Raw genomic sequence first — 21,148 nt, 5'->3', positions numbered from 1 at the left:
TGTGACCAGGAGACTACAGGAGAAGCTGGTGGAGACCAGGAGTGCAAGGGACTACAGGAGAAGCTGGTGGAGACTAGGAATGCAGGAGACTACAGGAGAAGCTGGTGGAGATTGGGAGTGCAGGAGACTACAGGAGAAGCTGGTGGAGACTGGGAGTGCAGGAGACTACAGGAGAAGTTGGTGGAGACTGGGAGTGCAGGAGACTACAGGAGAAGCTGGTGGAGACCAGGAATGCAGGAGACTACAGGAGAAGCTGGTGGAGACCAGGAGTCAGGAGACTACAGGGGAAACTGGTGGAGCCCGTGAGACAGGAGACTACAGGAGAAGCTGGTGGAGTCTGGGAGACAGGAGACTACAGGGGAAGCTGGTGGAGCCCGTGAGACAGGAGACTACAGGAGAAGCTGGTGGAGCCTGGGAGACAGGAGACTACAGGGGAAGCTGGTGGAGCCTGGGAGACAGGAGACTACAGGGGAAGCTGGTGGAGCCTGGGAGACAGGAGACTACAGGGGAAGCTGGTGGAGCCCATGAGACAGGAGACTACAGGGGAAGCTGGTGGAGCCCGTGAGACAGGAGACTACAGGAGAAGCTGGTGGAGCCCGGGAGACAGGAGACTACAGGGGAATCTGGTGGAGCCTGGGAGACAGGAGACTACAGGGGAAGCTGGTGGAGCCTGGGAGACAGGAGACTACAGGGGAAGTTGGTGGAGCCTGGGAGACAGGAGACTACAGGGGAAGCTGGTGGAGCCCAGGAGACAGGAGACTACAGGGGAAGCTGGTGGAGCCCAGGAGACAGGAGACTACAGGGGAAGCTGGTGGAGCCCAGGAGACAGGAGACTACAGGGGAAGTTGGTGGAGACAGGAGACTACAGGGGAAGCTGGTGGAGCCAGGAGACAGGAGACTACAGGGGAAGCTGGTGGAGCCCGGGAGACAGGAGACTACAGGGGAAGCTGGTGGAGCCCGGGAGACAGGAGACTACAGGGGAAGCTGGTGGAGCCCGGGAGACAGGAGAGTACAGGGGAAGCTGGTGGAGCCCATGAGACAGGAGACTACAGGGGAAGCTGGTGGAGCCCGGGAGACAGGAGACTACAGGGGAAGCTGGTGGAGCCCGGGAGACAGGAGACTACAGGGGAATCTGGTGGAGCCCGGGAGACTACAGGGGAAGCTGGTGGAGCCCATGAGACAGGAGACTACAGGGGAAGCTGGTGGAGCCCATGAGACAGGAGACTACAGGAGAAGCTGGTGGAGCCAGGAGACTACAGGGGAAGCTGGTGGAGCCCATGAGACAGGAGACTACAGGGGAAGCTGGTGGAGCCAGGAGACAGGAGACTACAGGGGAAGCTGGTGGAGCCCATGAGACAGGAGACTACAGGGGAAGCTGGTGGAGCCTGGGAGACAGGAGACTACAGGGGAAGATGGTGGAGCCCGGGAGACAGGAGACTACAGGGGAAGATGGTGGAGCCTGGGAGACAGGAGACTACAGGGGAAGCTGGTGGAGCCTGGGAGACAGGAGACTACAGGGGAATCTGGTGGAGCCTGGGAGACAGGAGACCACAGGAGAAGCTGGTGGAGCCCAGAAGACAGGAGACCTTGAGAAGCTGGTGGAGCCCAGGAGACAGGAGAGCTTGAGAAGATGGTGGATTCTCACTGAGAAGGGCACAGTCCTAGGGTGCTGCAGGATTGGCACAGGTGTGTTGGGTGGGAGGGGCGATTGGAGGGAGGAGGCTAGTCTCATTCACACGATTCCCCTACAGGACAAACGCATAATGACATGCAAGTCAATAGATTTCTCGTATAAACGAAGGCCCCAGTGAGTGCTCAGAAAAATACAAAACCAAAAGTGAAGGCACAAAAGGACCAATAGGAAAAGACACTCACCAAGTAGAGGTGCACCGGCCCAGACCCTCAGCTTGGGGCACATAGGGCAAAGGCAGCAGCCACTATGGGCAAACAGTAATGAAGGGTCTCCACGGGGGTCACAAAGTTTAAAAAGTAAAACATACTTGGCTCAAAGCGACAATAAATGGCCCATGATTAATTGCCCTTAGGGCATGAAACGCGTAGGGGTCACGGAGATGCTTCATGGTTTAAGCTTTGAATAAAGTCATTTTTTACTTTTCAACTGACCCCTGTGGAGACCCTTCCGTGCCTATTTGCCCATAGTGGCTGCTGCCACTCACTCTCCTTAGGCATTTAGCTGGTGCCCCCTGTTGGCCGTAGGATATTCCCATGTAGCCATGAGTACAACGAGTACAACCTTCTCCACCCCAAGGCGATTGTTGGGAATGAAGTCTCACCCTGCGGTTCTGGATAACGACTGTGTGATTGGACTCCATGATGGCTCTCTGGGCCTTTGCTCTGGTCTCATCGTCCCAGTCTACTGTATCCATGGAGAAAATGGCGTCCATCACACTGGGGGGAGAGCGGAGGGCAAGTTGTGACCAATTGCTGGGACCCACAGATTATTAGGGGGCTTTCGCCAATATACCAATAACTACCAATATCCTCACCTCACCCCCCCGCAGTCATTTATTTCCTATGGTCCCATTTTGCCCCTGCCCCCTATCTGCCCCTGCCCTAGTATTTCTTGGCAGGCTTCCCTACATGGGGGATCTTTCTCCCAGTGTTTGCAGCTCTTATTTAACCCCCCTTGGAACAAACCTCCTAGTGGAAAGGAAAGTGGTTCTGTTGGTTCTGTTGGACTCACCTCTCCTCTGGTTCCAACCCCAAAGCATCAGTCACATGGTTCAGGTCATAGAAGCTCCAGCAGGTGGCGATAGGAATATTGGGGTAATAAAAGAGAAAGCCCAGGCACATCTCATTCAGGGAGCTGGGACCCCCCTGTAACAAGGAAACCCCAAGTTCATACTGACCCGGAATTGTAGAATTGCCCCTCTACATTAAACAGAGACATTTGGGGGCCACTCACGTAGGTCACAGAGTCTCGGTCCATCGTGCTCCCTGTGCATTCGACCACAATCTGGTCCCCCTGGAGATGGGGCAAAATTCAGTCATTACTCCAAAGAATAATGCGGCGGGGGGTAATTACTCAACACTTTTGCAATTTTCATTCATTTTCTATTTTTAGTGGTTTCTGAGATTTCTGCATCTTTAGACTGCTAATATCAGGCTTTTAGTGCAACTGAAAGTCAGCAATCCAAGGGTTAACAAAATCCAGTCGCTAATTACAATACAGACCATTGTGATACATTCACACCCCACACTCCGCCCCCCTGCAATGGGAGGGGCTTAAACCCTTCGTATTTAATTAAAGCAGCTTTTCAGGGGGTGGGCCCTTCGTCAGGCGTCACTTTGATATCAATAACAATTAGTGTGTTTCTACCTTATGAGGTAACACATTCGTTATTAGTCGATTATCTCCCGCCCCCTATACCTGTCAGGTGATCATGGAGCCCCACCTAATGCCCCGCCCCTGACTATAAATATCAGCATCTGTATAAGGAATAGTTGCTTTGTATCTGCCCCATTATATTTCATGGCTCGTTAGATGTCACATGATCCATCAACTATGGGTAAGCCCCGCCCCCAGCACATACCATTTTTATATCAATAGGTTTAGGGAAATAGCGGATTTGTTGGAAGCCAAAATCGTAGGACTTGTCCTCGCCCAGACTGCCAATGTGGGTGCCATTCCTGCAAGAGAAAGGATCACATTCAGCGCACCCCATGCACTGTCTGTTCCGACTCATGAAACTCTGTGAGAAGATCTAGAACCTGATTCAGGCAGACTGAACCTACCCTATGGCTGGACCCACCCTACGGCTGAACATACACCAGGGCTGGACCTACCCTATGGCTGAACGTACCCTACTGCTGGACCTACCCTATGGCTGAACATACCCTACGGCTGGACCTACCCTACGGCTGGACCTACCCTATGGCTGAACATACCCTACGGCTGGACCTACCCTATGGCTGAACATACCCCAGGGCTGGACCTACCCTATGGCTGAACATACACTACTGATAGACCTACCCTATGGCTGAACATACCCTACTGCTGGACCTACCCTACGGCTGAACCTACCCTACCGCTGAACCTACACTTTGGCTGGACCTACCTTATGGCTGGACCTACTTTACAGCTGGACCTACACTTTGCCCTGGACTTACCCTACGGCTGGACCTACCCTACGGCTGGACCTACCCTACGGCTGAACATACCCTACGGCTGGACCTACCCTACGGCTGGACCTACCCTACGGCTGAACATACCCTACGGCTGGACCTACCCTACGGCTGGACCTACCCTATGGCTGAACATACCCTACGGCTGGACCTACCCTATGGCTGAACATACCCTACGGCTGGACCTACCCTATGGCTGAACCTACCCTACCGCTGGACCTACCCTTCAGCTGGACCTACCTTATGGCTGGACCTACCCTACGGCTGGACCTACCCTACGGCTGGACCTACCCTACGGCTGGACCTACCTTATGGCTGGACCTACCTTATGGATGGACCTACGCTACGGCTGGACCTACCCTACGGCTGGACCTACCCTACGGCTGTATCTACCCTACGGCTGGACCAACCCTACGGCTGGACCTACCCTACGGCTGGACCTACCCTACGGCTGGACCTACCCTAATGGCTGGACCTACCCTATCTGTGGGACCATTGCCATGGGGCAACACCAGAGAGGAGAGAGGCTATTTCAGTCCCACTGTGTCCCTTAGTTGCTCATTTGTTTCCTTTATTCGTTGCTGGAGAATAAATCAGCTGAATGACCAATGTGCCCAGAGCTTCAGGGACACACGTAGCGGCGGCCGGGGGGGGCACCCCTATATTGTCCCTCCCTAGGCCAGGACCTTTGGGCCCTTCCAAGACAAACCTAAAAGCACAATTTGCCTTTTCACTTTACAACTTTGTTTGGAGGGGCAGAGAGGGGTTCAGCTGCCCAAGCCTTACTGTAGATCTGCCCCTGTGGGGTTCATACCCCGGGGGGGCACTTACCTGTAATGCAGTAACCGGATCCCATGTGCCGTCAGGTGCGCGTGTAACAGGAAAGCGTAAGCCGTGAGATCCCCCGTGGGCTCATCCAATGACTGCAGGGGAATTGGCATTAGATACTTTGTACTTTGTATGGGGACCCCCAGCACCCCCCAGTACCCCCTATTGTATAATATAAGGATATTACAAGTCACTGAGGAGTTCCATGTCCATGTAAAGGTTATTTGTGGCTCTTGTATATTATACAGTGAATAAAGTACCCCCTATTGCATAATATAAGGATATTACAAGTCACTGAGGAGTTCCATGTCCATGTAAAGGGATGAGGCAAGTGTTTTTATTCAGGTCATGGATAAAAAAAATCCTTATATTTTGAATCAGATGAAGGTTCTAAACAATAAAACCTGCTGCCGTCACTGGCAGTAAATATATAATAAAGTAGAGAATAAAGTGCCCCCTTTTGTAAAATATAAGGATTTTATAAGAAAACAAATGCTCTGTGAGGCTATAAATTTATTGTTATTGCTACTTTTTATTACTAATCTTTCTATTCAGCCCCTCCCCTATTTGTATTCCAGCCTTTCATTCAAATCAATGCATGGTTGCTAGGTTAATTTGGGTCCCGGCAACCAGATTGCAGAGATCACAAGCTGGAAAGCTGCTAAATAAGAATCTAAATAACTCAAAAACCACAAATAATAAAAAATGAAGACCAACTGCAAACTTAAACCTTTAAATACTATTACTTAATACCCTCCATTCCTTGTACTAGGGCAATACTTTGATACATTTGACCAATGCCCTATACTGCCCCCCAGTTCCCCGGGGGTTTGAGATGTAGAATGTAAAGTAACATTGTTGGGTTGAAATCAATGAACATCAGAACAATACTCCGACTTATATACTTGCCCCAGCCCCCTCGTTGCCCCCTCGTTGCCCCCCAGCCCCCTCGTTGCCCCAGCCCCCTCGCTACCCCAGCCCCCTCGTTGACCCCCAGCCCCCTCGTTGCCCCAGTCCCCTCGTTGCCCCAGCCCCCTCATTGCCCCAGCCCCTTGTTGACCCCAGCCCCCTCGTTGCCCCAGCCCCCTCGTTGACCCCAGCCCCCTCGTTGCCCCAGCCCCCTCGTTGACCCCAGCCCCCTCGTTGCCCCAGCCCCCTCGTTGCCCAGCCCCCTCGTTGCTCCCAGCCCCTCGTTGCCCCAGCCCCCTCGTTGCCCCCCAGCCCCCTCGTTGACCCCAGCCCCCTCATTGCCCCCAGCCCCCTCGTTGCCCCCCAGCCCCTAGTTCCTACCTGCGGGATCATTCCAGTGTCGCAGAGACCGTAGCTCCTGAAGGCCTCGGCTCCGGGGGGGATGAACTGAATGGGGAAGGTTAGGACCCCCGCCATTAGGATGCCTGCATCAAGTTGCCGAAGTTCTGGGGTGTAAGAAACCCTAATTCCCGAGTTATCCCTGATACCTGGAAACACACAAACTGTGTCATTCCCAACCCTTTGTCCAAACTCCCAACTGCGAGGACCCCATGATTGCTCCCTATGTACCCCCAATGTACCCCAAGTTCGGCAATGCAGGCACCAGGTACCTGAGATTCCATCAAAGTTGCTGTAATGGATTTCAAGCCGAACGTACTGAGGGTCATACTTGGTACCAATGGACACACCAGCAATTTCTGGGTAAAAAAAGTCCTGGAGAGAAAAAAAAAAGAGAGAAAGAAGGTTTCGGGCAGATAAAGGCCCCTTTGCTGTCAGTTGGGAGTTATTGCCCCTGGACAAACTCCTCCTCCAAAAGACAAATGCCCTCATTGCTCTCCATTTCCCATTTATAACAGAAGGCTGAGACTGAGGCTATAGGGGCTCCCCTACCAGGGGTACAGGGGCAAATGCTGGCACACTAGGGCAAAGCAAAATTGCACCCCTTAGGCCTGGTCAAGTACCAAGTACCATAACCATGGGTAAGTGATGAGCTCGGAACCTTGAGTCGGATTAAAAACATAATACAAGGGGAGGAACCCAACTGTGCAGGTTCTGAATGAGGTTCCATCAGACACCCACGTGTCCATCCATCCTATTGCCCCTCCTTTATAAGGTGCCACATACAGAGTGACGTGCAACTCATAGTATGTAGAATTTATAGAGATAAAGACCAATGGGAGTCCATCAGCTTTCAGTCTCACATGGGCAGATAATGGCACCAACCTGAGAAACATCTTATCATTGGTCCAACTGACCTCAATTCTGATTGGAACCTCCTCATGGCAAAAAATGGGCTCCTGGGCATACGTAGGGCCATATTATATGTTTGAAATAAATGGTTTTTAACTGGCCTTGTGATCTTTACTGACCAATCAGAGCCTCTAGGACCCTCACTCAAGCTTATCATGGGTTTATTAGATCCCCAAGAGGGGCTTCACTCACCTACTGAATCACTCAGGGTCTCTAATGGCCCAAATATCTGCTGTGTGGTCACAGTGAAGTTTGTATTATTTATTTACCCACCCTTCAATCCTGAAAAGGACCCCTCAATACCCCCCAATACCCAAAATGTTCTTCACTTGCCTAAGGCCACATCTCACCTCTCCCCCCACAGCCCAGCCAAACATGACATTCAGGCACTGGGAATAGCGGATGTCACTCCCGTAGCAGTCGCCAACCTCAGGCACAATCTCTGCGTTGGCGTCGCAGGCGTAAATCAGAATGTGGTGGACGATGCCGTCGCTTTGGGGGTCAATATTCACCTCATACTGTGGGACAATAATGAATATCATTGAAATGAAGTGACCTTGGCTTAGTGAAGAGGAAGGGATGATCCAAACCCACTAAGGGTACCACTGGCACTGGTTCCTTGTCCAAAGGGAAGTCTTATGAAGACAACTGCTCATTGGCTTCCAGAAAAGCCCTGGGATGATCAGACCAAGGGGGTAAAACAAACAGCACCCACATAAAACCCACGGAAACACAAGGAGAAGGTACAAACTCCTCGCAAACCAGTTGTCACTCAAATGGCCATACTGGTACCAAAGTGTGGGCCCAGAGCATGGGTTGGGTGGAGCATTGAAGACCACATTTAGATAATATCCTAGAAACTAAAGAGAGGGATTGAGAGGGTGATAATGTTCACTGGAAGAGTCAGGACTAGGGGGGGCTACTTACCTTTACAATGTGGTGTTTTGTTGCAACTTGAGGCAATGGAATGAAGGAACATGCGTAGGTGGTGTCTTCTTCTGGTATCAGAAACTGGCGGATCAAGCACAGAATTACTACAGCCCGGTGTTCACTATGGATTAAGGGACCTGATGGTGCAGTCACTGATAGACATTAGGGTAGGTGGGGTCAGGGGCAAATTTAAAGCTATACATTAGCACTTGGCGTGTTCCAAGGGGATCCATTTGCCCACCCTTCCCCACAGCAGCCAATACTTACATCATCCCTCTTTATATCATAGTAAAGGAGCTCGCTGGGCAGTTGCACCTCAGACTTAATCTCCATGAAATATATGGACTTGGAGAAAGCGTTTTCTGCCCCATCCCGCAGATCCGGACTTTCTCCAAAATACGCAGTCACGTAGGTGGTACAATCCTGGTGAGAAGCACAAGGGAGGTCTCTGGTACCCCGACGGGGCTCTGCAACTCAACATTTCTGTGTACAAAGCTGCTTCAGATCTGCACATAGGAGGGTGGCACATAGGCAGCATATGGGTGGCACAGGATTATGCCAAGCGGTATGTAGGGGATACACTTAGATGGCCAACCAGAAGGCCTACAGACTAGATGAATCACAGTATTTAGGGTAACAGTCTCTAAAGCAGCTCTGGGTGGGCAAGTTAAAGTTCAATCTTTGACACCAAGTCCCTTCCCAAGGGCCACAATGTCTGCATGGAGCAAGTCAACTAAACACACAGTGAAAGTGAAGTCCTTTCCCACAGGGGCCTCATACTGCCAATACCCTTCCAATGGTCAACTCATAGAAGATGCCAAGCAAATCTTTGGTACTGGTGCCCCCACAGCAGCACTGATCATCTCCTGGGCTTCTTACCCCTTGGCATTTAGCAGCCTGTCCCTCCTGCTTCCCTGGGTGAAGCTTCTGGTGGTGCCTACCTCCTGCTGGCAGCCATTTCCAGGCTTCTCCTGGGTTTGACGCCCATTGGGAGTCTGGCTGAGCAATCACTAGAGGGTTATGTGAATGGGGGTGGGGGTATGAAGGAAAGTGATCGCCAAGAGGCCCAAATGTTCTATTGATTGCTGCTGCCACATCACCCATGGTTTTCAAGTTTACCATAAGTGGGAGGGTCATGGTATCAGCATATTACATATTCATTGGATAAAAACCTTATCCTGGAATCTAACTGCCCATTTTAGTAACTCCCATAGACTCAGAGAGACTGCCCTGTCTGGAGCTCAGATGAAGAAGAACATTCAGTTTGGGCAAGAGAGGCCTCATCTGGGGTTTTTTTCCTTCCTCTGGATCAACTAGTAGTTAGGCAGGTTATATTTAGGCATTATGGTTGAACGTGATGGACGTATGTCTTTTTTCAACCCAACTTACTATGTTACTATGTTACTATATCCGAAGCAATTTAGCAAAATGATCAAATAGATACTAAATGTGAGAGCAAACAGGTTCTTGGTACCAACCTCAAAGTCATAGTCCTGTGGGTCACAGGTAAACCACTTGCGCCACACCCTGAGGGTACTGTGGGTCTCGTTCCTCCTCAGCTCCAGTAACTCATAGTCCTGGGAGTTGTCCCTTACTGGGGGCCATTGGGAGTCAATATGAGCATCCTGAATAGCAACAAAACATTCATTAAACTCTTCATTTCCCCTAAAGGCTAAGAGGGAGGAGAAAGTGGCCCCTAAAGGAGAAGGTGTTCCTTAACGGGTGAAAGGAGGACTTTATAGTTGTTGGACTTGGGCTTCTGGGAATCCCTCAGACATTTACAAGAAGAGACTCCCATGAACCCTCGTACATAAAGTAAAGAATAAAAAATGAAGCGACTCTCACACTCACATAGAATATCTCTGTGTCTCCATTCCAGCCGCCAATAACAACATCGGAGCCGGTCAGGTTCCTCTCAAGATTCAGAGCCAGAGCCACCCATGAAGCCCTTGGGACCTGAACCTCCAAGGCAATCTGCTCCCTGTGTCTATCGACCCCCCAACGTAAAAGGGCAGAATCTTTCCGACCTCGAACTTTCATCACCCGTGAAAACTGTAAGTGGACCCCCCAGCAGCCTCCCATGGAGATGGAGCCAAAGAGTAACAGCCCAAGGCGCCACATTGTCCGTCCAACTGGTGGCAGCTCACAGCATTGGGGCCAAGGGATCCGGCAGAGTTGGTGATGACAAATTGGCCCAAATCCCTCTGATAACATTTATGCAGAGAGTTATATAAGCCCAGCCGACACCTGAGAGCAATAATCTGGGAAGAGGAAATCCATGGAATGATAAGGCCATGAAACCCTTCTCTTGTTTGATGAAACCGATTCCCCGGCTTGGGGCTCACCAGCTGGGACTTAGTCGGACCTGGGTGGGGCAGTAAGTACTTTATATCAACATCCCATAGAGATAGAGCCCTACCCCGAGGCAGCACTGGGTCCAACTGAGTGTCTCCTAATGTCTGTCCAATCCCTTAGGGTTAGACATTCACTCCCCTAAGTACTACTAGGCACAGGTGATCAGTACATTCTACCTGCTGATTGGTTGCTATGAGTTTCAGCTCCTTCAGCAAACATGGATGTGGATAAATCCCCCTTCTCGGTCCTCCATCTTCCAGACGGTGAGGCCAACGGTGCCCCATGCGCTACACACATAGCGGCCAAACCTGTTTCTTTTCACCCAACACCAAGCACCCACAACCATTGTAACATGGAGCCAGCACAGAATTTCATGCAACTGTCTATGGCTGGATTTGAACTCCTGACCAGTTGGTTTGGGTTTCTATTTCTGTAAGACTGGGTTAGGTTTTACTGTGTTTTTGGGACACTCTCTCTGTTATTGGGTCTATTGTCTCCCCATACTCTGTCTTGTAGGTTTTTCTGTCTTGTTGGCCCATGTCCTGGCTCATCTCATTGGTCCCTACACACATATGACCTGGGCTTGGGCACCGGCCGCTTTCTTGTCCACCCTTGTTTCTAATATCTGGGCTGGTCCGGTTGAGATTCCCCTGGTAGATCTAGTCCAGTTCTTACTTTGTAGGCACCTTGGAACCCAATTCTGTTGGGTCGCACAGCAGAAACACATTGCCCAATGGCCCTTTCTAAGGGGAAAGTTGGGGTTTTGGAAGGTGGATCAGATCAATGTAGGATTGGGGGTCAGTCAGATATTGATCGAGTCATGTGGGCATTGCGTGTAGCCAATGCCGTTAGTTTATTGGGGCCCAATGAGCAAATCAGCCCATTCTGCTTACGGTAAGAAGCAATTGGTGTATTTCAGGGGTGTCCCGCCCCTCTGCTCCCCACAAAACAAGGCACTGAATGGAACATATAGGGGCACATTTACTATAGTGTGTAAGCCGACATCACCGGTAATGTTGCCCATAGCAACCAATCAGCAATTAGATTTCACAACCAATAGATTTTTTGTAAAACGACATCACTACATATATTGGGGTACACGGTGCCCCCAGTTCGGCTGCACCCCGCTTCATATATATCAACAGACAGAAGAAGCCCAAATCTTGATGTATTTGATGGGAGTTTAATTCCCTCCATGGGGCATTAGTGTCAGTATCCCAGGATTCCATGCAACACCATGGCCGTTGCTAGGCAGCAAATGCAGAGGAGGGGGCGCAGACTGTGCCGCCGAGTCACATGACCAGATATCTGGGGGACAATCATATCCAGGGGCTCCGTATCGTCACTGCTGCTTCCAACAAAAAAGATTTCCCTCATTCTCTGCACCCCTGAAATGAGACGCACAAAGGGCTATTAGACATGGTGCAGTCTGGCTCTGGCTCCTCCCATCCTGACTAGCCCCTCCCACACTCACAAAGTGGATATTACAAAATTCTTACCCCTCTGATACTGGCTAGGAGCCCCTCCTACATTGGTACAGTGGGTGTGACACAGACCTAGCCCCTCCTACATTGGTACAGTGGGTGTGACACAGACCTAGCTCCTCCTACATTGGTACAGTGGGTGTGACACAGACCTAGCTCCTACACATTGGTACAGTGGGTGTGACACAGACCTAGCCCCTCCTACATTGGTACAGTGGGTGTGACACAGACCTAGCCCCTCCTACATTGGTACAGTGGGTGTGACACAGACCTAGCCCCTCCTACATTGGTACAGTGGGTGTGACACAGACCTAGCCCCTCCTACATTGGTACAGTGGGTGTGACACAGACCTAGCTCCTCCTACATTGGTACAGTGGGTGTGACACAGACCTAGCACATTGGTACAGGGGTGTGACACAGACCTAGCCCCTCCTACATTGGTACAGTGGGTGTGACACAGACCTAGCCCCTCCTACATTGGTACAGTGGGTGTGACACAGACCTAGCTCCTCCTACATTGGTACAGTGGGTGTGACACAGACCTAGCTCATCCTACAGACCTAGCCCTCCTACATTGGTACAGTGGTGTGATACAGACCTAGCCCCTCCTACATTGGTACAGTGGGTGTGACACAGACCTAGCCCCTCCTACATTGGTACAGTGGGTGTGATACAGACCTAGCCACCTCCTACATTGGTACAGTGGGTGTGACACAGACCTAGCCCCTCCTACATTGGTACAGTGGGTGTGACACAGACCTAGCCATCCTAACATTGGTACAGTGGGTGTGACACAGACCTAGCTCCTCCTACATTGGTACAGTGGGTGTGACACAGACCTAGCCCCTCCTACATTGGTACAGTGGGTGTGATACAGACCTAGCCCCTCCTACATTGTAACAGTGGGTGTGATACAGACCTAGCCCCTCCTACATTGTACAGTGGTGTGATACAGACCTAGCCCCTCCTACATTGGTACAGTGGGTGTGATACAGACCTAGCCCCTCCTACATTGGTACAGTGGGTGTGATACAGACCTAGCCCCTCCTACATTGGTACAGTGGGTGTGAACAGACCTAGCCCCTCCTAATTGGTTACCCCAGTAGGGGTGTGACACAGACTAGCCCCTCCTACATTGGTACAGTGGGTGTGACACAGACCTAGCTCCTCCTACATTGGTACAGTGGGTGTGACACAGACCTAGCCCCTCCTACATTGGTACAGTGGGTGTGACACAGACCTAGCCCCTCCTACATTGGTACAGTGGGTGTGACACAGACCTAGCTCCTCCTACATTGGTACAGTGGGTGTGACACAGACCTAGCCCCTCCTACATTGGTACAGTGGGTGTGACACAGACCTAGCCCCTCCTACATTGGTACAGTGGGTGTGATACAGACCTAGCCCCTCCTACATTGGTACAGTGGGTGTGATACAGACCTAGCCCCTCCTACATTGGTACAGTGGGTGTGATACAGACCTAGCTCCTCCTACATTGGTACAGTGGGTGTGACACAGACCTAGCCCCTCCTACATTGGTACAGTGGGTGTGACACAGACCTAGCCCCTCCTACATTGTATATATATAGCATATGTTATTGTGCCTGGGTGACACTTCCCATGTAAATGCCAGTCAGTCCCCCCCCCGGCTGAATGACCCCCACTGATGACAGAGCTTCTCTGGTTGGATAATGAGTGAATATATGAGCATGGGGGGGGGGGAGCGCTAAACGCACGGCCCCCATAGGCCATATACTCTATACTTGATTGCCTTATGGAACTGCCCCCCCTCTCAATTTAACCCCTTAGTGCTCCTAGAGAAATGCTCCTGATATCACAGGTTCTGATGGGGGGGCAGAAACGACCCGGTTGCTATGGTTTCTCCCTTTCCCATCAGTTATATCTCCGGTCCGTACAGAGAATATTCTCACCCTCGGGCCTGTAGTCGCCATCATAGTCGTATTCTCGGATATTTACTGTGGCCCTGCCGCCCCGGGGCCCCTGGGGGAGGGAAGTGGGGAGGAGGAGGAGGAGGAGAATGCAGGGAAGGAGCCAGGCGCCGGGAGGTCTCATTCCTTCTATCGGCCGATTCTGTCGGTGCTGGGAGTTACAGTTACACATTCCCTGTATATTAACCAGAAAATAACCTTTCATTTACATTTCCTTTGTAATAGGGAGAAGCTGTGATATTTATCCCTAACACCGGGGGTCCCTAACCCTAACCTGGGGGTCCCTAACCCTAACACCGGGGGTCCCTAACCCTAACACCGGGGGTCCCTAACCCTAACACCGGGGGGTCCCTAACCCTAACACCGGGGGTCCCTAACCCTAACACCGGGGGTCCCTAACCCTAACACCGGGGGGTCCCTAACCCTAACACCGGGGGTCCCTAACCCTAACCCGGGGTCCTAACCCTAACCGGGGGTCCCTAACCCTAACACCGGGGGTCCTAAACCCTAACACCGGGGGTCCCTAACCCTAACACCGGGGGGTCCCTAACCCTAACACCGGGGTCTGTGAGGTCCCTAACCAACCCCGAGGTCTTGCCAACCCGTAACACCGGGGCGTCCCTAACCCTAACACCGGGGGGCGTCCCTAACCCTAACACCGGGGCGTCCCTAACCGAACACCGTGGGGGTCCGCCTAACCCTAACACCGGGGGTCCCTAACCCTAACACCGGGGGTCCCTAACCCTAACACCGGGGGGTCCCTAACATACACCGGGGTCCCGCCAACCCTAACACCGGGGGTCCCTAACCCTAACACCGGGGGTCCCTACCCTAACACGGGGACCCTAACACACCGGCGGGTCCCTAACCCTAACACCGGGGGTCCCTAACCCTAACACCAGGGGTCCCTAACCCTAATACCGGGGGTCCCTAACCCTAACCCTACACCGGGGGTCCCTAACCCTAACACCGGGGGTCCCTAACCCTAACACCGGGGGTCCCTAACCCTAACACCGGGGGTGGTCCCTAACCCTAACACCGGGGGCGCTCCCTAACCCTAAACATCGGGGGTCCCTAACCCTAACCCTAACCCTAATACGGGGTCCCTAACCCTCCCTAACCCTACACGGGGTCCCTAACCCTAACACCTGGGGGCCATAACCCTAACACCGGGGGTCCCTAACCCTAACCACCGGGGCCGTCCCTAACCCTAATACACTGTCTGGGCCGGGGGCTCCCTAACCCTAACACCGGGAGACCCTAACCCTAACACCGGGGTCGCCTAACCCTAACACCGGGGGTCCCTAACCCTAACACCGGGGGTCCCTAACCCTAATACACCGGGCCGGGGGTCCCTAACCCTAACACCGGGGTCCCTAACCCTAATACCAGGGGTCCCTAACCCTAATACACTGTCTGGGCCGGGGGTCCCTAACCTTAATACACTGTCTGGCCGGGGGTCCCTAACCCTAATACACTGTCTGGGCCGGGGGTCCCTAACCCTAATACACTGTCTGGGCCGGGGGTCCCTAACCAATACACTGTCTGGGCCAGGGGTCCCTAACCCTAATACACTGTCTGGGGCCGGGGTGCCCTAACCCTAATACACTGTCTGGGGCCGGGGGTCCCTAACCCTAATACACTGTCTGGGCCGGGGGTCCCTAACCCTAACACACCGGGCCGGGGGTCCCTAACCCTAATACACTGTCTGGGCCGGGGGTCCCTAACCCTAACACACCGGGCCGGGGTGGTACCGGGTCCCTAACCCTAATACACTGTCTGGGCCGGGGGTCCCCTAACCCTAACACACCGGGCCGGCAGGGTCCCTAACCCTAAACCCTGTCTGGGCCGGGGGTCCCTAACCCTAATACACTGTCTGGGCCGGGGGTCCCTAACCCTAACACACCGGGCCAGGGGTCCCTAACCCTAATACACTGTCTGGGACGGGGGTCCCTAACCCTAATACACTGTCTGGGCCGGGGGTCCCTAACCCTAACACACCGGGCCGGGGGTCCCTAACCCTAATACACTGTCGTGGACGGGGGGTCCCTAACCCTAATACACTGTCTGGGCCGGGCTGGTCCCTAACCCTAACAACCGGGGGTCCCTAACCCTAATACACTGTCTGGGCCGGGGGTCCCTAACCCTAACGCACCGGGGGTCCCTAACCCTAACACACCGGGCCAGGGGTCCCTAACCCTAATACACTGTCTGGGCCGGGGGTCCCTAACCCTAACACACTGTCTGGGCCAGGGTCCCTAACCCTAACGCACCGGGCCAGGGGTCCCTAACCTAATACACTGTCTGGGCGGGCGGTCCCTAACCCTAACACACTGTCTGGGCCAGGGGTCCCTAACCCTAACACACTGTCTGGGCCAGGGTCCCTAAACCCTAACGCACCGGGCCAGGGGTCCCTAACCCTAACACACTGTCTGGGCCAGGGGTCCCTAACCCTAACGCCCCGGGCCAGGGGCCCCTAACCCTAATACACTGTCTGGGCCGGGGGTCCCTAACCCTAACACACTGTCTGGGCCAGGGGTCCCTAACCCTAACACACCGGGCCAGGGGTCCCTAACCCTAATACACTGTCTGGGCCGGGGGTCCCTAACCCTAATACACTGTCTGGGCCGGGGGTCCCTAACCCTAATACACTGTCTGGGCCGGGGGTCCCTAACCCTAACACACCGGGCCGGGGTCCCTAACCCTAATACACTGTCTGGGCCAGGGGTCCCTAACCCTAATACACTGTCTGGCCGGGGTCCCTAACCCTAATACACTGTCTGGGGCCGGGGTCCCTAACTCTAACACCGGGGTCCCTAACCCTAATACACTGTCTGGGCCGGGGTCCCTAACCCTAACGCACCGGGGGTCCCTAACCCTAACACCACCGGGCCGGGGTCCCTAACCCTAATACACTGTCTGGGCCGGGGGTCCCTAACCCTAACACACTGTCTGGGCCAGGGGTCCCTAACCCTAACACACCGGGCCAGGGGTCCCTAACCCTAACACACTGTCTGGGCCGGGGGTCCCTAACCCTAACACACCGGGCCAGGGGTCCCTAACCCTAATACACTGTCTGGGCCGGGGGTCCCTAACCCTAATACACTGTCTGGGCCTGGGGGTCCCCTAACACACCGGGCCAGGGGTCCCTAACCCTAATACACTGTCTGGGCCGGGGGTCCCTAACCCTAATACACTGTCTGGGGCCGGGGGTCCCTAACCCTAACACACCGGGCCAGGGGTCCCTAACCCTAATACACTGTCTGGGCCGGGGCGTCCCTAACCCTAATACACCGTCTGGGCCGGGTGGTCCCTAACCCTAACACACCGGCCGGGGTCCCCTAACCTAATACACTGTCTGGGCCGGGGGTCCCTAACCCTAATACACTGTCTGGGCCAGGGGTCCCTAACCCTAATACACTGTCTGGGCTGGGGGTCCCTAACCCTAATACACTGTCTGGGCCGGGGGTCCCTGAACCCTAACGCACCGGGGGTCCTAACCCTAACACCTGGGGTCCCTAACCCTAATACACTGTCTGGGCGGGGGTCCCTAACCCTAACACACCGGGCGGGGTCCCTAACCCTAATACACTGTCTGGGCCGGGTCCCTAACCCTAACACACCGGGCCAGGGGTCCCTAACCCTAATACACTGTCTGGGCCAAGGGGTCCCTAACCCTAATACACTGCTGGGCCGGGGGTCCCTAACCTCCTAACGCACCGGGGGTCCCTAACCCTAACACACCGGGCCGGGGTCCCTTAACCCTAACGCACCGGGGGTCCCTAACCCTAACACACTGGCCGGGGGTCCCTAACCCTAATGCTCCGTCGCTGGGGGTCCCTAACCCTAACACACCGGGCCGGGGGTCTTTAACCCTAACACACCGGGCTGGGGGTCCCTAACCCTAACACACCGGGGCCGGGGGTCCCTAACCCTAACACACCGGGCGGTCCCCTACACACCGGGCCGGGGGTCCCCAACCCTAACACACCGGGCCGGGCGGTCCCTAACCCTAACACACCGGGGCCGGGGTCCCTAACCCTAACACACCGGGGCCGGGGGTCCCTGACCCTAACACACCGGGGCGGGGGTCCCTAACCCTAACACACCGGGGCCGGGCGGTCCCTAACCCTAACACACCCGGGCCGGGGGTCCCTACCCTAACACACCGGGGCCGGGGGTCCCTAACCCTAACACACCAGGGGCCGGGGTCCCTGGGGGCCGGGGGTCCCTTACCTACACACCGGGGCCGGGGGCCTATAACCCTACACACCGCCCTAAACACCTATGCCCTGGGGGTCCCATTAACCCTGTCCGGTCCCTAACCCTAACACACCGCCGGGGCGTCCCTAACCCTAAACACACCGGGCCAGGGGTCCCTAACCCTAACACACCGGGCCGGGGGTCCCTAACCCTAACACACCGGGCCGGGGGTCCCTAACACACCGGGGGTCCCTAACCCTAACACACCGGTGGGCCGGGGTCCTTAACCCTATCACACGGGCCGGGTGTTCCCTACACACCGGGTCCCTAACACACGGGGCGCGGGGATCCCTAACCCTAACACACCGGGCCGGGGGTCCCTAACCCTAACACACCGGGGGCGGGGGTCCCTAACCCTAACACACCGGGGCCGGGGGTCCCTAACCCTAACACACCGGAAGCGGGGTCCCTAACCCTAACACACTGGGCCGGGGGTCCCTAACCCTAACACACTGGGCCGGGGGTCCCTAACACACCGGGGGTCCCTAACCCACAGCCCCCCAGTCTCCTATTAAATGTCTCACCTCAGTAATCGCTCTCACAGTGACTGTGTCTGTCTCTCAGGGCACCAACTGTCACTTCTAACTGCACAGACACCACTTCCTGCCTGGCAGAGAGCAGGGGATTATGGGAGAGCAGACCTGCATTAGCCACTAGCCCTGTTCCCCTACTCACCCCATTATGTTATTGTTGTGTGTAGCTTTGGGTTTAGGGGACATACACACGGCTATTGAGCCCCCCATGTCATGCACTTAGGGGGGTCTGTACCCCCAGGGATAAGGGTTAACATTAACAACAGCCCCAGTTCTGTTACCTGGTTGGTACAGACCCAATTGTAGCACCGCCCCTGGCCCTGTAGCATAACCCCTGGCCCTGTAGTACCGCCCCCAGTCCTTTAGCACCGCCCTCTGCCCTGTAGCACCGCCCTTGGCCCTGTAGCACCGCCCCCGGCCCTGTAGCATAAACCCTGGCCCTGTAGTACCGCCCCCAAGCCCTTTAGCACCGCCCTCTTTCCTGTAGCACCGCCCTCTGCCCTGTAGCACCGCCCTCTGCCCTGTAGCACCGAATACGACTCTGTGTTCCCTTAAGAGTTAATCAGCCCCAGTAAGTGCTGTTGGGTCAGGCTGGTTCTGCTGGTTCTGCCCTATGCAGGTCACTGAGTCCTTTGTCTCTCTCAGAACTTTCCAGTCTTGGGAGTTGGGCCCCTTCCAAGATCCTTGTGATACAGCAGCTGCCCGGGGGCCTCTCTCCTTACTGCCACTGCCCGGGGGCATCATTAGGGAAAGGAAACGGGGCGATAAGGGAATTATTCACTTCCGAATCAGAGACCCAGCTGGAGATAAGAGCTGGGATTGGCCAGAACCTCTGGGCCCGTACAGGGACATTAACTCTGTATTGTACCCCCTACTGTAAATGATAAGGATATTAGCAGTCACTGAGGGGTTCTGTGCCCCCCATATAAAGGCACAAGGCTGCAGGCTGAGTTATACAGGGAACTCTGAGTATCACTCATGTATTATAAGGGATAATGTACCCCCTACTGTAAATGATAAGGATATTAGCAGTCACTGAGGGGTTCTGTGCCCCCCATATAAAGGCACAAGGCTGCAGGCTGTGTTATACAGGGAACTCTGAGTATCACTCATGTATTATAAGGGATAATGTACCCCCTACTGTAAATGATAAGGATATTAGCAGTCACTGAGGGGTTCTGTGCCCCCCATATAAAGGCACAAGGCTGCAGGCTGAGTTATACAGGGAACTCTGAGTATCACTCATGTATTATAAGGGGTAATGTACCCCCTACTGTAAATGATAAGGATATTAGCAGTCACTGAGGGGTTTCTGTGCCCATATAAAGGCACAAGGCTGCAGGCTGAGTTATACAGGGAAACTCTGAGTATCACTCATGTATTATAAGGGGTAATGTACCCCCTACTGTAAATGATAAGGATATTAGCAGTCACTGAGGGGCTCTGTGCCCCCCATATAAAGGCACAAGGCTGCAGGCTGAGTTATACAGGGAACTCTGAGTATCACTCATGTATTATAAGGGATAATGTACCCCCTACTGTAAATGATAAGGATATTAGCAGTCACTGAGGGGTTCTGTGACCCTGTAGCTTCCCCGATATTGTCCCAGCACATTTCCTACACTCACCACCAGAGGGCACCAGATGCAATGAAACAAACCAGAAGTTCTGAGTAGGAAAGTCAGTTCCAGAAACAAAACATTTTTTGAATTCACAACATTTTTCTCTTTTCCTCCCATTTAATGAGAATCCCGGAGAGAATCGTTAGGTTTGTGGAGCAGAAATCACAGAAATAAATCATTATATTAATAAATTGATGGGTTTCAGGCAGAATTACAGCACAGCGCCACCTGTTGGCTAATGGGGCAAATACAGAGATTTGAAGGAGGGTAAAGGGACTTGTTTCCCGGCACAGGGAGCAGAGCAACAACCGCCCCCCCAAACTGATCCACCAATCAGGAACCAGATTTCACTGTGTCGTTTCTCCAAATGATCGTGTGGAGCCAACGTTTCCGATCCACGGACCGAGGGGGGGGCCCCAAACCCTAATGCCCCCCAAACCCTAATGCCCCCCCCAACCCTAATGCCCCCCAAACCCTAATGCCCCCCCAAACCCTAATGCCCCCCCAAACCTCAAAAATCATGGAGAAAAAAAATCACAGAAAGGGCGCCCTGATTTGGTGGGGGGATGTTGGGGATGGGGGCCCCTGTGGGAGGTGGGGGGGATGTTGGGGGTGGGGCCCCTGTGGGAGGTGGGGGGGATGTTGGGGGTGGGGCCCCTGTGGAAGAGTGGGGGGGATGTTGGGGGTGGGGGCCCCTGTGGGAGGTGGGGGGATGTTGGCGGTGGGGGCCCCTGTGGGAGGTGGGGGGGATGTTGGGGATGGGGCTCCCTGTGGGAGGTGGGGGGGATGTTGGGGGTGGGGGCCCCTGTGGGAGGTG

The 21,148-nt window shown here is 54.0% G+C and overlaps 1 protein-coding gene and 1 long non-coding RNA gene across 2 annotated transcripts; both read right to left on the bottom strand.

The window, feature by feature from the left end:
* Positions 1-1,871: 1,871 nt before the first annotated feature.
* On the bottom strand, positions 1,872-10,245 carry LOC105945848 (putative DBH-like monooxygenase protein 2). The gene is made up of 13 exons (XM_012954742.2): positions 9,976-10,245; positions 9,603-9,749; positions 8,392-8,547; positions 8,122-8,205; positions 7,545-7,712; positions 6,555-6,657; positions 6,265-6,431; positions 4,978-5,069; positions 3,555-3,651; positions 2,927-2,986; positions 2,705-2,838; positions 2,295-2,409; positions 1,872-1,937 (listed from the first exon to the last, which is right to left on the bottom strand). Exons 1-13 carry the CDS (start codon positions 10,243-10,245, stop codon positions 1,872-1,874), a joined length of 1,659 nt encoding a protein of 552 aa, XP_012810196.2.
* Positions 10,246-11,642: 1,397 nt separating this feature from the next.
* LOC116412019 lies at positions 11,643-18,782 on the bottom strand. The gene is made up of 3 exons (XR_004223476.1): positions 18,701-18,782; positions 13,896-14,088; positions 11,643-11,867 (listed from the first exon to the last, which is right to left on the bottom strand). It is a non-coding gene; the product is annotated as an uncharacterized LOC116412019 (long non-coding RNA).
* Positions 18,783-21,148: the final 2,366 nt, after the last annotated feature.

This window comes from Xenopus tropicalis, chromosome 7 (assembly GCF_000004195.4).
Source record: "Xenopus tropicalis strain Nigerian chromosome 7, UCB_Xtro_10.0, whole genome shotgun sequence".
Classification (NCBI taxonomy): Eukaryota; Metazoa; Chordata; class Amphibia; order Anura; family Pipidae; genus Xenopus; species Xenopus tropicalis.
This window is presented reverse-complemented; position numbering and strand designations above follow the sequence as displayed.